This window comes from Barbus barbus (genome assembly GCF_936440315.1).
Source record: "Barbus barbus genome assembly, chromosome: 42".
NCBI classification, from domain to species: Eukaryota; Metazoa; Chordata; class Actinopteri; order Cypriniformes; family Cyprinidae; genus Barbus; species Barbus barbus.
This window is the reverse complement of record NC_136720.1, coordinates 3,357,758-3,373,001: the sequence shown is the minus strand read 5'-3', so window position 1 is coordinate 3,373,001 and position 15,244 is coordinate 3,357,758. Positions and strand designations below refer to the sequence as shown.

The following is a 15,244-nucleotide window of genomic DNA, read 5'->3' as shown; positions in this document are numbered from 1 at the left end:
TTCTTAAAAAGCCTAATTTAGACCCTCAAGAACTGAAGAATTATCGGCCCATCTCAAAACTACCACGCCTAGCAAAGATTTTAGAGAAGGTGGTTTGTTCCCAGTTAATTTCATTTTTAAGCAGCTATGAGATCTTAGACAAATTTCAGTCCGGTTTTAGAGTAGGTCACAGCACTGAGTCTGCACTTTTAAGAGTTGTTAATGACCTCCGTATAATCAGAGATGGAGGTAACGCGGCAGCTCTGATTTTATTCGACTTAAGTGCAGCTTTTGACACAATAGACCACCTGATTCTTATAAAGCGGTTATCCCATTTAATTGGAATTCGTGGGACGGTTTTAGAGTGGTTCAAGTCTAATTCGTCACATAGATCATCCTCTGTAAAGCATGGTAAGTTTGTTTCAACGACATCGCCAGTTACTTGTGGTGTCCCCCAGGGTTCTGTTATTGGCCCTATTTTATTTTCATTGTATATGTTGCCCCTCGGCTCAATTTTGAAAGAATACGGCATGTCGTACCATTTGTATGCGGATGGTACACAGATCTATTTACCTATGAGAGTGGGAGAGAATAATGGTTTGAATGTTCTATTTGCGTGTCTTGAGGAGGTTAAGAGCTGGATGACTCAAAATCTGCTTCAGTTGAACCAGAGTAAAACTGAGATGATGTTTTTTTGGCCCTGCCAGAGGATGTTTAGATATGTCCACATATTTGGGTTCATGGTCCGATTAATGCCATGACCAAACAAGGAACTTAGGTGTGGTGTTTGACCCAGAGCTGAAATTTGACAAGCAGATTAATGCTGTAGTAAAGAGTATTTTTGTTGTTGTTTTTTCCAGATTAGGTCTATTGCTCGACTAAAGCCTGTTCTGTCAAGAAAAGGCTTAGAGAAGGTTATTAAATGCCTTTGTTTTGTCTCGTCTGGACCATTGCAATGTGTTGTATGTGGAGTCCTGCAAGACCACTATTTCAAGCTTGCAATTAGTTCAGAATGCAGCAGCTAGGCTGCTAGTGGGTGCTAAGAAAAGTCATCATATCTCTCCTATTTTAGCTTCTCTCAAGTGGCCGCCAGTGAACTACAGGATAGCGTATAAAACTCTTTTATATGTTTTTAAAGCAGTGCATGGGATGGCACCCCTGCTGACGTGTCTGAGCTCATTGCTGTTCGTCAAGCACCTAGGTCTCTAAGATCCAATCATAAGTTATTGCTTACTGTCCCTGGTACTCATTTAAAGTTAAAAGGGGATCAGGCCTTTGCTGTTGCAGGGCAGAAGCTCTGGAATAGTCATCCTCGGGTAGTTAAAGAGGTCTCATCTTTAAATGCTTTTAAAGTTGAAGTCAAAAACTACTTCTTGTCTTTAGCCTTTGAGAGGCTGGGCTAGTCTTTGCTGTTTAGTAGAATGTGTGTTGTCTTGAGTTGTGTGTTTCAATGAGTGTTTCTTGATTGTACAGCACTTTGGTCTGCAGGAGCAGTTGTAAAGTGCTCTATAAATAAAGTGAAATGAAATGAAATGAAATAACGTTCACAAAAAAAAAAACTTTGGCAAAGTTACTGCCCTGCTGGGGCAACGTGTCAGAGGGCTGAAGACTGTGGCTACTGTCCGCAGCCAAAGGATAGGGCTGTCAGAAGTGGGATTCGAACCCACGCCTCCAGGGGAGACTGCGACCTGAACGCAGCGCCTTAGACCGCTCGGCCATCCTGACCCCACCAGCTCAGTGTGAGCTGACCCGTTGGGGCTGCACCTGCAGGCAAGGATCTGGAAGCTAGTGCTTCGCTGTTCTGCCTGTCAGGTCTACCGGCCTCGTTGGCGCAGTTAGGCAGCGCGTCAGTCTCATAATCTGAAGGTCGTGAGTTCGAGCCTCACACGGGGCAGCGTGGTGCTTTTTGATATCGGAGAGCGCTTAGACGAAAGAGCGGTTTTCTCTGTTCCCTTCCGTGTGCACAGCTCCTCTGGAGGGCGGACGACATGACGTTTTGTGAGAAACTGTGAGGTTCCAGGTGAATTCCCCGAACCCCATCCAGCGACATTGCATTCAGTCCTATGCCATCCTTTGATATACAATGTAATCGAAATTCAGCATTCATGCTGAACGAATGCAGTAATAGCATCCCTCTCATATTCATGCAGCATGTGGCAGTGTCCTTGTCAGGTTTTTTAAGGTTAATATCATGCTGGCATTCGAAATGAAATTTTCGGTCAATGGAAAGGCAAGCTTTCGTGAACCCTTAACGTTCGTCTTAAGGAGATGGTTGATGCTGTTGGGCGGGGGATTACTTCTATTGTCAACAGTAGTCTACATAATGGAGTTGTTCCAACTGGCCTTAAACAGGCGGTTATTCAGCCACTTCTTAAAAAGCCTAATTTAGACCCTCAAGAACTGAAGAATTATCGGCCCATCTCAAAACTACCACGCCTAGCAAAGATTTTAGAGAAGGTGGTTTGTTCCCAGTTAATTTCATTTTTAAGCAGCTATGAGATCTTAGACAAATTTCAGTCCGGTTTTAGAGTAGGTCACAGCACTGAGTCTGCACTTTTAAGAGTTGTTAATGACCTCCGTATAATCAGAGATGGAGGTAACGCGGCAGCTCTGATTTTATTCGACTTAAGTGCAGCTTTTGACACAATAGACCACCTGATTCTTATAAAGCGGTTATCCCATTTAATTGGAATTCGTGGGACGGTTTTAGAGTGGTTCAAGTCTAATTCGTCACATAGATCATCCTCTGTAAAGCATGGTAAGTTTGTTTCAACGACATCGCCAGTTACTTGTGGTGTCCCCCAGGGTTCTGTTATTGGCCCTATTTTATTTTCATTGTATATGTTGCCCCTCGGCTCAATTTTGAAAGAATACGGCATGTCGTACCATTTGTATGCGGATGGTACACAGATCTATTTACCTATGAGAGTGGGAGAGAATAATGGTTTGAATGTTCTATTTGCGTGTCTTGAGGAGGTTAAGAGCTGGATGACTCAAAATCTGCTTCAGTTGAACCAGAGTAAAACTGAGATGATGTTTTTTTGGCCCTGCCAGAGGATGTTTAGATATGTCCACATATTTGGGTTCATGGTCCGATTAATGCCATGACCAAACAAGGAACTTAGGTGTGGTGTTTGACCCAGAGCTGAAATTTGACAAGCAGATTAATGCTGTAGTAAAGAGTATTTTTGTTGTTGTTTTTTCCAGATTAGGTCTATTGCTCGACTAAAGCCTGTTCTGTCAAGAAAAGGCTTAGAGAAGGTTATTAAATGCCTTTGTTTTGTCTCGTCTGGACCATTGCAATGTGTTGTATGTGGAGTCCTGCAAGACCACTATTTCAAGCTTGCAATTAGTTCAGAATGCAGCAGCTAGGCTGCTAGTGGGTGCTAAGAAAAGTCATCATATCTCTCCTATTTTAGCTTCTCTCAAGTGGCCGCCAGTGAACTACAGGATAACGTATAAAACTCTTTTATATGTTTTTAAAGCAGTGCATGGGATGGCACCCCTGCTGACGTGTCTGAGCTCATTGCTGTTCGTCAAGCACCTAGGTCTCTAAGATCCAATCATAAGTTATTGCTTACTGTCCCTGGTACTCATTTAAAGTTAAAAGGGGATCAGGCCTTTGCTGTTGCAGGGCAGAAGCTCTGGAATAGTCATCCTCGGGTAGTTAAAGAGGTCTCATCTTTAAATGCTTTTAAAGTTGAAGTCAAAAACTACTTCTTGTCTTTAGCCTTTGAGAGGCTGGGCTAGTCTTTGCTGTTTAGTAGAATGTGTGTTGTCTTGAGTTGTGTGTTTCAATGAGTGTTTCTTGATTGTACAGCACTTTGGTCTGCAGGAGCAGTTGTAAAGTGCTCTATAAATAAAGTGAAATGAAATGAAATGAAATAACGTTCACAAAAAAAAAAACTTTGGCAAAGTTACTGCCCTGCTGGGGCAACGTGTCAGAGGGCTGAAGACTGTGGCTACTGTCCGCAGCCAAAGGATAGGGCTGTCAGAAGTGGGATTCGAACCCACGCCTCCAGGGGAGACTGCGACCTGAACGCAGCGCCTTAGACCGCTCGGCCATCCTGACCCCACCAGCTCAGTGTGAGCTGACCCGTTGGGGCTGCACCTGCAGGCAAGGATCTGGAAGCTAGTGCTTCGCTGTTCTGCCTGTCAGGTCTACCGGCCTCGTTGGCGCAGTTAGGCAGCGCGTCAGTCTCATAATCTGAAGGTCGTGAGTTCGAGCCTCACACGGGGCAGCGTGGTGCTTTTTGATATCGGAGAGCGCTTAGACGAAAGAGCGGTTTTCTCTGTTCCCTTCCGTGTGCACAGCTCCTCTGGAGGGCGGACGACATGACGTTTTGTGAGAAACTGTGAGGTTCCAGGTGAATTCCCCGAACCCCATCCAGCGACATTGCATTCAGTCCTATGCCATCCTTTGATATACAATGTAATCGAAATTCAGCATTCATGCTGAACGAATGCAGTAATAGCATCCCTCTCATATTCATGCAGCATGTGGCAGTGTCCTTGTCAGGTTTTTTAAGGTTAATATCATGCTGGCATTCGAAATGAAATTTTCGGTCAATGGAAAGGCAAGCTTTCGTGAACCCTTAACGTTCGTCTTAAGGAGATGGTTGATGCTGTTGGGCGGGGGATTACTTCTATTGTCAACAGTAGTCTACATAATGGAGTTGTTCCAACTGGCCTTAAACAGGCGGTTATTCAGCCACTTCTTAAAAAGCCTAATTTAGACCCTCAAGAACTGAAGAATTATCGGCCCATCTCAAAACTACCACGCCTAGCAAAGATTTTAGAGAAGGTGGTTTGTTCCCAGTTAATTTCATTTTTAAGCAGCTATGAGATCTTAGACAAATTTCAGTCCGGTTTTAGAGTAGGTCACAGCACTGAGTCTGCACTTTTAAGAGTTGTTAATGACCTCCGTATAATCAGAGATGGAGGTAACGCGGCAGCTCTGATTTTATTCGACTTAAGTGCAGCTTTTGACACAATAGACCACCTGATTCTTATAAAGCGGTTATCCCATTTAATTGGAATTCGTGGGACGGTTTTAGAGTGGTTCAAGTCTAATTCGTCACATAGATCATCCTCTGTAAAGCATGGTAAGTTTGTTTCAACGACATCGCCAGTTACTTGTGGTGTCCCCCAGGGTTCTGTTATTGGCCCTATTTTATTTTCATTGTATATGTTGCCCCTCGGCTCAATTTTGAAAGAATACGGCATGTCGTACCATTTGTATGCGGATGGTACACAGATCTATTTACCTATGAGAGTGGGAGAGAATAATGGTTTGAATGTTCTATTTGCGTGTCTTGAGGAGGTTAAGAGCTGGATGACTCAAAATCTGCTTCAGTTGAACCAGAGTAAAACTGAGATGATGTTTTTTTGGCCCTGCCAGAGGATGTTTAGATATGTCCACATATTTGGGTTCATGGTCCGATTAATGCCATGACCAAACAAGGAACTTAGGTGTGGTGTTTGACCCAGAGCTGAAATTTGACAAGCAGATTAATGCTGTAGTAAAGAGTATTTTTGTTGTTGTTTTTTCCAGATTAGGTCTATTGCTCGACTAAAGCCTGTTCTGTCAAGAAAAGGCTTAGAGAAGGTTATTAAATGCCTTTGTTTTGTCTCGTCTGGACCATTGCAATGTGTTGTATGTGGAGTCCTGCAAGACCACTATTTCAAGCTTGCAATTAGTTCAGAATGCAGCAGCTAGGCTGCTAGTGGGTGCTAAGAAAAGTCATCATATCTCTCCTATTTTAGCTTCTCTCAAGTGGCCGCCAGTGAACTACAGGATAACGTATAAAACTCTTTTATATGTTTTTAAAGCAGTGCATGGGATGGCACCCCTGCTGACGTGTCTGAGCTCATTGCTGTTCGTCAAGCACCTAGGTCTCTAAGATCCAATCATAAGTTATTGCTTACTGTCCCTGGTACTCATTTAAAGTTAAAAGGGGATCAGGCCTTTGCTGTTGCAGGGCAGAAGCTCTGGAATAGTCATCCTCGGGTAGTTAAAGAGGTCTCATCTTTAAATGCTTTTAAAGTTGAAGTCAAAAACTACTTCTTGTCTTTAGCCTTTGAGAGGCTGGGCTAGTCTTTGCTGTTTAGTAGAATGTGTGTTGTCTTGAGTTGTGTGTTTCAATGAGTGTTTCTTGATTGTACAGCACTTTGGTCTGCAGGAGCAGTTGTAAAGTGCTCTATAAATAAAGTGAAATGAAATGAAATGAAATAACGTTCACAAAAAAAAAACTTTGGCAAAGTTACTGCCCTGCTGGGGCAACGTGTCAGAGGGCTGAAGACTGTGGCTACTGTCCGCAGCCAAAGGATAGGGCTGTCAGAAGTGGGATTCGAACCCACGCCTCCAGGGGAGACTGCGACCTGAACGCAGCGCCTTAGACCGCTCGGCCATCCTGACCCCACCAGCTCAGTGTGAGCTGACCCGTTGGGGCTGCACCTGCAGGCAAGGATCTGGAAGCTAGTGCTTCGCTGTTCTGCCTGTCAGGTCTACCGGCCTCGTTGGCGCAGTTAGGCAGCGCGTCAGTCTCATAATCTGAAGGTCGTGAGTTCGAGCCTCACACGGGGCAGCGTGGTGCTTTTTGATATCGGAGAGCGCTTAGACGACAGAGCGGTTTTCTCTGTTCCCTTCCGTGTGCACAGCTCCTCTGGAGGGCGGACGACATGACGTTTTGTGAGAAACTGTGAGGTTCCAGGTGAATTCCCCGAACCCCATCCAGCGACATTGCATTCAGTCCTATGCCATCCTTTGATATACAATGTAATCGAAATTCAGCATTCATGCTGAACGAATGCAGTAATAGCATCCCTCTCATATTCATGCAGCATGTGGCAGTGTCCTTGTCAGGTTTTTTAAGGTTAATATCATGCTGGCATTCGAAATGAAATTTTCGGTCAATGGAAAGGCAAGCTTTCGTGAACCCTTAACGTTCGTCTTAAGGAGATGGTTGATGCTGTTGGGCGGGGGATTACTTCTATTGTCAACAGTAGTCTACATAATGGAGTTGTTCCAACTGGCCTTAAACAGGCGGTTATTCAGCCACTTCTTAAAAAGCCTAATTTAGACCCTCAAGAACTGAAGAATTATCGGCCCATCTCAAAACTACCACGCCTAGCAAAGATTTTAGAGAAGGTGGTTTGTTCCCAGTTAATTTCATTTTTAAGCAGCTATGAGATCTTAGACAAATTTCAGTCCGGTTTTAGAGTAGGTCACAGCACTGAGTCTGCACTTTTAAGAGTTGTTAATGACCTCCGTATAATCAGAGATGGAGGTAACGCGGCAGCTCTGATTTTATTCGACTTAAGTGCAGCTTTTGACACAATAGACCACCTGATTCTTATAAAGCGGTTATCCCATTTAATTGGAATTCGTGGGACGGTTTTAGAGTGGTTCAAGTCTAATTCGTCACATAGATCATCCTCTGTAAAGCATGGTAAGTTTGTTTCAACGACATCGCCAGTTACTTGTGGTGTCCCCCAGGGTTCTGTTATTGGCCCTATTTTATTTTCATTGTATATGTTGCCCCTCGGCTCAATTTTGAAAGAATACGGCATGTCGTACCATTTGTATGCGGATGGTACACAGATCTATTTACCTATGAGAGTGGGAGAGAATAATGGTTTGAATGTTCTATTTGCGTGTCTTGAGGAGGTTAAGAGCTGGATGACTCAAAATCTGCTTCAGTTGAACCAGAGTAAAACTGAGATGATGTTTTTTTGGCCCTGCCAGAGGATGTTTAGATATGTCCACATATTTGGGTTCATGGTCCGATTAATGCCATGACCAAACAAGGAACTTAGGTGTGGTGTTTGACCCAGAGCTGAAATTTGACAAGCAGATTAATGCTGTAGTAAAGAGTATTTTTGTTGTTGTTTTTTCCAGATTAGGTCTATTGCTCGACTAAAGCCTGTTCTGTCAAGAAAAGGCTTAGAGAAGGTTATTAAATGCCTTTGTTTTGTCTCGTCTGGACCATTGCAATGTGTTGTATGTGGAGTCCTGCAAGACCACTATTTCAAGCTTGCAATTAGTTCAGAATGCAGCAGCTAGGCTGCTAGTGGGTGCTAAGAAAAGTCATCATATCTCTCCTATTTTAGCTTCTCTCAAGTGGCCGCCAGTGAACTACAGGATAACGTATAAAACTCTTTTATATGTTTTTAAAGCAGTGCATGGGATGGCACCCCTGCTGACGTGTCTGAGCTCATTGCTGTTCGTCAAGCACCTAGGTCTCTAAGATCCAATCATAAGTTATTGCTTACTGTCCCTGGTACTCATTTAAAGTTAAAAGGGGATCAGGCCTTTGCTGTTGCAGGGCAGAAGCTCTGGAATAGTCATCCTCGGGTAGTTAAAGAGGTCTCATCTTTAAATGCTTTTAAAGTTGAAGTCAAAAACTACTTCTTGTCTTTAGCCTTTGAGAGGCTGGGCTAGTCTTTGCTGTTTAGTAGAATGTGTGTTGTCTTGAGTTGTGTGTTTCAATGAGTGTTTCTTGATTGTACAGCACTTTGGTCTGCAGGAGCAGTTGTAAAGTGCTCTATAAATAAAGTGAAATGAAATGAAATGAAATAACGTTCACAAAAAAAAAAACTTTGGCAAAGTTACTGCCCTGCTGGGGCAACGTGTCAGAGGGCTGAAGACTGTGGCTACTGTCCGCAGCCAAAGGATAGGGCTGTCAGAAGTGGGATTCGAACCCACGCCTCCAGGGGAGACTGCGACCTGAACGCAGCGCCTTAGACCGCTCGGCCATCCTGACCCCACCAGCTCAGTGTGAGCTGACCCGACCCGTTGGGGCTGCACCTGCAGGCAAGGATCTGGAAGCTAGTGCTTCGCTGTTCTGCCTGTCAGGTCTACCGGCCTCGTTGGCGCAGTTAGGCAGCGCGTCAGTCTCATAATCTGAAGGTCGTGAGTTCGAGCCTCACACGGGGCAGCGTGGTGCTTTTTGATATCGGAGAGCGCTTAGACGAAAGAGCGGTTTTCTCTGTTCCCTTCCGTGTGCACAGCTCCTCTGGAGGGCGGACGACATGACGTTTTGTGAGAAACTGTGAGGTTCCAGGTGAATTCCCCGAACCCCATCCAGCGACATTGCATTCAGTCCTATGCCATCCTTTGATATACAATGTAATCGAAATTCAGCATTCATGCTGAACGAATGCAGTAATAGCATCCCTCTCATATTCATGCAGCATGTGGCAGTGTCCTTGTCAGGTTTTTTAAGGTTAATATCATGCTGGCATTCGAAATGAAATTTTCGGTCAATGGAAAGGCAAGCTTTCGTGAACCCTTAACGTTCGTCTTAAGGAGATGGTTGATGCTGTTGGGCGGGGGATTACTTCTATTGTCAACAGTAGTCTACATAATGGAGTTGTTCCAACTGGCCTTAAACAGGCGGTTATTCAGCCACTTCTTAAAAAGCCTAATTTAGACCCTCAAGAACTGAAGAATTATCGGCCCATCTCAAAACTACCACGCCTAGCAAAGATTTTAGAGAAGGTGGTTTGTTCCCAGTTAATTTCATTTTTAAGCAGCTATGAGATCTTAGACAAATTTCAGTCCGGTTTTAGAGTAGGTCACAGCACTGAGTCTGCACTTTTAAGAGTTGTTAATGACCTCCGTATAATCAGAGATGGAGGTAACGCGGCAGCTCTGATTTTATTCGACTTAAGTGCAGCTTTTGACACAATAGACCACCTGATTCTTATAAAGCGGTTATCCCATTTAATTGGAATTCGTGGGACGGTTTTAGAGTGGTTCAAGTCTAATTCGTCACATAGATCATCCTCTGTAAAGCATGGTAAGTTTGTTTCAACGACATCGCCAGTTACTTGTGGTGTCCCCCAGGGTTCTGTTATTGGCCCTATTTTATTTTCATTGTATATGTTGCCCCTCGGCTCAATTTTGAAAGAATACGGCATGTCGTACCATTTGTATGCGGATGATACACAGATCTATTTACCTATGAGAGTGGGAGAGAATAATGGTTTGAATGTTCTATTTGCGTGTCTTGAGGAGGTTAAGAGCTGGATGACTCAAAATCTGCTTCAGTTGAACCAGAGTAAAACTGAGATGATGTTTTTTTGGCCCTGCCAGAGGATGTTTAGATATGTCCACATATTTGGGTTCATGGTCCGATTAATGCCATGACCAAACAAGGAACTTAGGTGTGGTGTTTGACCCAGAGCTGAAATTTGACAAGCAGATTAATGCTGTAGTAAAGAGTATTTTTGTTGTTGTTTTTTCCAGATTAGGTCTATTGCTCGACTAAAGCCTGTTCTGTCAAGAAAAGGCTTAGAGAAGGTTATTAAATGCCTTTGTTTTGTCTCGTCTGGACCATTGCAATGTGTTGTATGTGGAGTCCTGCAAGACCACTATTTCAAGCTTGCAATTAGTTCAGAATGCAGCAGCTAGGCTGCTAGTGGGTGCTAAGAAAAGTCATCATATCTCTCCTATTTTAGCTTCTCTCAAGTGGCCGCCAGTGAACTACAGGATAACGTATAAAACTCTTTTATATGTTTTTAAAGCAGTGCATGGGATGGCACCCCTGCTGACGTGTCTGAGCTCATTGCTGTTCGTCAAGCACCTAGGTCTCTAAGATCCAATCATAAGTTATTGCTTACTGTCCCTGGTACTCATTTAAAGTTAAAAGGGGATCAGGCCTTTGCTGTTGCAGGGCAGAAGCTCTGGAATAGTCATCCTCGGGTAGTTAAAGAGGTCTCATCTTTAAATGCTTTTAAAGTTGAAGTCAAAAACTACTTCTTGTCTTTAGCCTTTGAGAGGCTGGGCTAGTCTTTGCTGTTTAGTAGAATGTGTGTTGTCTTGAGTTGTGTGTTTCAATGAGTGTTTCTTGATTGTACAGCACTTTGGTCTGCAGGAGCAGTTGTAAAGTGCTCTATAAATAAAGTGAAATGAAATGAAATGAAATAACGTTCACAAAAAAAAAACTTTGGCAAAGTTACTGCCCTGCTGGGGCAACGTGTCAGAGGGCTGAAGACTGTGGCTACTGTCCGCAGCCAAAGGATAGGGCTGTCAGAAGTGGGATTCGAACCCACGCCTCCAGGGGAGACTGCGACCTGAACGCTAGCTGCCGAAGGATAGTCCGACAATATTTCGAAAATGTCAAGCAATGTTGAACTGCACAGCCAATCGCGTCGAAGCGCTATAACATTTGGGCCAATCGCATCGAAGCGCTATAACATTTGGGCCAATCGCATCGAAGCGCTATAACATTTCCAGCCAATCAAAAAGCGCGATTCTTAACATTTTCTTAACATTCGTGACATTTGACCAATCAGAGTACACGGGGATGTCGACGGCGCGTTGCCGCGCATCACCGCTAGGTGGAGGGGTCAGCGCTTCTAGTCAGGTGTCAATCAAATTGCCGAACCGCGCCGAAGGTGTACGAAAGAATGGCATAATCCTCAGGGGGCGTGTCAAAGGTCAAAAAAGTTCAGTACCGAAGTTCATGACCAGCGAGCATCATCGCCGCGCGGAGATCAGCATCATTTCACGGAGGACATCACTTTTGTTGATCAAATACAGCGGATTACGACAGGTAAGAGATTATCATCTAATTGCATTTTTTTTTTTTTTTAATTAGCGTGTCGTTTTTAATTATTCTTTCAAAACTGTTTCATCGAACTCGAGGAAAAATGTCTGGCAAACAATACAAATCGCATAAAGCGATGTCGGACGCTGAATGGATTTCGCGTCTTAAAAAGTTTGCCAGAACAGGAATTTGGCCATCAAATGAGGGTAACAGGCCAGCTCCTCGACAGAAGAAGTGGTTCCAGATTTATCAAAGGGTGAGTGAGTGTTTGTTACCTTTGCATGACTGAGAAATAAAAAAAGACTGTTTGTTGACTTGCATAATCGAACATTATTAGTATCTTTGTTTAATGTATTTGCATAACAGAACAACACACAAGGCTTCAGTACAAACATGTACCTGATCCCATTCATTAGAGCAATGCAATGTGATGGCTTACACCACTGTAAACCAGGTGTCATAATTGTTTATAGACATTTATGTAGATAATGTTGCAGGTATTTTGAGATTTATGTTCATGAAAAGCTACAGGAAAGATGTTTGTGTACTGGGAAATTCAGAGATTTGAGAAGGTGGGGGAAGGGATGGTGAATGAATGATGGTGGTTTGAAGGTGTGAAATGTTCCTCTCTTGTTTGTCTCTCCTTTAAAGAAAGATGCCAGCTGTAACATTATATATAAAATAAATAGTGACTCATGTCCTAGAAATGAATGTATTAATTATGAATGTAATGCTCTTTTAAGGGACTCACTTGTATGCATTACATTTGTTATAATGCTTACAGATTGAGAAATGTCCGATGCAGTCTCGTGGCCAGACAACCTTGCTTGGAGGTGTGCTGAAATGCATCTGTGGTTTTCACACTCCAAAGGTAACATTACTGTAGCAAGTATTTTTTGTTAGTATTATTTACTGAAATAGTTTTCTTTAAGAATTGTTATATGTATTTTTTTTTTTTTGGTTGTCTTAAGCACCCCACTGTCTCTACTGGACCAGCAGAAAGGGCGGTGGAACAAACTGCTGCTGCTGGAACAGCAAAGAAGGCCATGGGGACAAATCAGCCTGGCACCCCGCCCCAGCCCCAGCCTACTGCACCCGTGGCAAAAATAGTTGCACCACAGTTGTCAATGGTAAGAATTACAATTTAATTTTTTTAAAGCATTGAAGTATGTGTTCAGTTCAAATTCGAGGAAGTACAGAAAGTAAGAATAAAAAAAAGAAAAAGCAAGAAAACTATGAGAGGGTGGCTTAGACCTGCTAATTTTCACACCTTTTGTACAATGGGGGCAGTTGCTGTCTGCTGATTGGTCGGTTTGAATGTCTCAGATTTGGTTTAAGTCACATGGTCAAGGATAAAAGAGAAATGTAACCTGTGTGCTTTCTCTCTTTCATCTCTGGGCTCTACTCTTGGATTGCCCTCTTCCTCTCTAACTGAGCTCTGCCTGGGTTGAAGGTCGCTGAGCTAGACTCATGTCCCTCATGGCATCTCTCTCTGTACTTCTCATGTGGTAAAGCTACATTTTCTCTTTTTCATTCTCTATCTCAGGTAACATTCCACATACACACTGGCTATTATTAATTGTACACGTTAATTATTCCATCATGCAAATACTTTGTAGCTATTTCAAGAGTAACCTAAGTCAGTGCTGCTAATAAATCATTCTGCTTATGGACTACATTTCCGTTCTGAAAGAAGTGTTTTTACCTGAAGGCTGCATTTACTTAAAATAGTAATATTTATATAAATAGTAATAAATGCTATTATCACACATTCTGTCTTCTCACTGAAATGTCAATTTTTTGCCCCTTTTTAGTTTACCAAACCAAGATTTACTGGCTCTCACATTGCTGCAGCAAAGCCAAATCTTAGTGTGGCCAGGAGACCTTCTCAGGTTCAAGTCCAGCCCAGCGCAGCAGTGTCTAGTGCCTCAGTACCAAGCACCACCGTCTCTGTAAGTACTAACATAATCAACATTGTATTTTATGAAGACACATTTCATGTTCCATTCTATCTAAATGATTAAACTTTTTAAAAATATCTTTAATACCAGAAGACCATATTTTAATAAAGGAAAAAGCAATATTATGTAGAATAAATAGATTTCATACAAACTACCATTCAAAAGTTTTTTTTAAAGAAATTGATAGTTTTATTGAACAAGGAGGCATTAAATTGGTCAAAAATCTCAGTAAAGACATTTAATGTTACATAAGATTTCTATTCAATACATAATGTTACAAAGGATTTCTATTTTGAAAAAATGCTGTTAATTCTGAAAACACCTCTGTAATGCAGTTTTATTAAGCATCAGCCATTTTCACATTTTCAACTAATAGTAAAAAATGTTTATGTTCAAGACAATGATTTCTGAAGGATCATATAACACTGAAGACTGGAGTAATGATGCTGAAAATTTGTTCTTGCCACCATAGAAATAAATTACATTTCACAATTTTAAATTGTAGTAATGTTTCACAATGTAACAATTTTTTATATTTGTTACTGTTTTTACTGTATTTTTGATCAAATGCAACCTTGGTGAGCAGAATAGGTTTCTTTTATAAACATTTGGACCCCAAACTTTTAAACTGTAGTATATGATTTAATCTAGGATGAGTTAAAGTTATTATGTTATATTTACAAAATCTATTATATTTCACTTCATGATTGTACAGACACTAGATCCTCAAGTTCCAGCCCCTGTCCCCAGAGCCACTGCAGATGTGTCCAGTCCTGCACAGCCATGCAGTATTGTCTCAGTAAGTAATTTCTTATTCTGTTGGTCTAAAAATTAAGTAAATCAGCTGTCGCCAGAAATCTACAGTCAAAATATTATCATAATGTAAATTGAGTTGACTTGATACTAATTTACTAATTATAAACAATGTGTAGAAGTTAACATATTCATGTGTTAAAATAAAGAGAGAATGTTTGAAAAATTACAGAAAATAATATTATTTTATATATTAAACAGGATTTCAGAATATAATTTTTTTTGTTCCTTTTTTGGATGACAGCATTGGATAATATAAAGTTATCAGTTTCATTGTCATACTAATCACTGTAATACCATTGAAGGTATTCAAGTAAAAACTATAATTGCAATGATAATTTTATGTGAAAGAAGTGATGGATTAAAATAAAATGCTTATTAAATTAATTGCCTTCCTTGACTAAATGTTTTGTCTTTTTTTCCTTAACAGACAGCTCCTTCTGGGTCATTATTGCAAGCTCCATCTGTAGTTCCACTTCCTCGTTTGTGGTCGGAGACCTTGCCACCAGAGGATCACAAGTGGATTGGCAAAAGGCTTTTCAAAATGGGATCCAAGGGAAAGCCAGAGCTTCGTGATAACCTCCAGCTCTGGTATTACCCACCACAGCCAGCACTTATCTATAATCAGGCTCCAGCTCCAGACAGATTCTTTTGTCATTCTCTTCTGCTGTGGATGCCATACAAGCTGTGGAGGGTAAAGATTCTCTGTCCCAATCCTGCCTGCGGACAACATCAGCTGACAGGAGGCGGTCTGCACAAAAGAGCCCGGCAGGTTCTAGACATTGACAGAACATATAACATGGTCACAGAAACCCTCATCTGTACCAAGTGTAGAGCCTTGCATGTGTCCTGGAGTCATGCCGTCCTGCAACAGCTAGATCTGGGCCATCGTTCTGAGTTTCAGGTCATCCTCACAAGGAAGTAAGTACACTTTCA

General features: G+C 42.1%; 2 protein-coding genes across 2 annotated transcripts in view; one reads left to right on the top strand and one right to left on the bottom strand.

Moving 5' to 3' along the window:
- LOC306861123 (uncharacterized protein) overlaps positions 1–15,244 on the bottom strand; it is a gene marked incomplete at its 3' end in the record, with an annotated part of 730,281 nt that overhangs the window by 664,176 nt on the left and 50,861 nt on the right. The gene's annotated exons all lie outside the window — the stretch shown is intronic.
- On the top strand, positions 11,500–15,233 carry LOC306861457 (uncharacterized protein; the record flags this gene model as incomplete). The annotated part of the gene is made up of 6 exons (XM_079403708.1): positions 11,500–11,790; positions 12,319–12,405; positions 12,506–12,664; positions 13,349–13,486; positions 14,211–14,294; positions 14,739–15,233. The coding sequence occupies exons 1-6, from the start codon at positions 11,638–11,640 to the stop codon at positions 15,231–15,233; spliced, it is 1,116 nt and encodes a 371-aa protein (XP_079259834.1). The 5' UTR covers positions 11,500–11,637.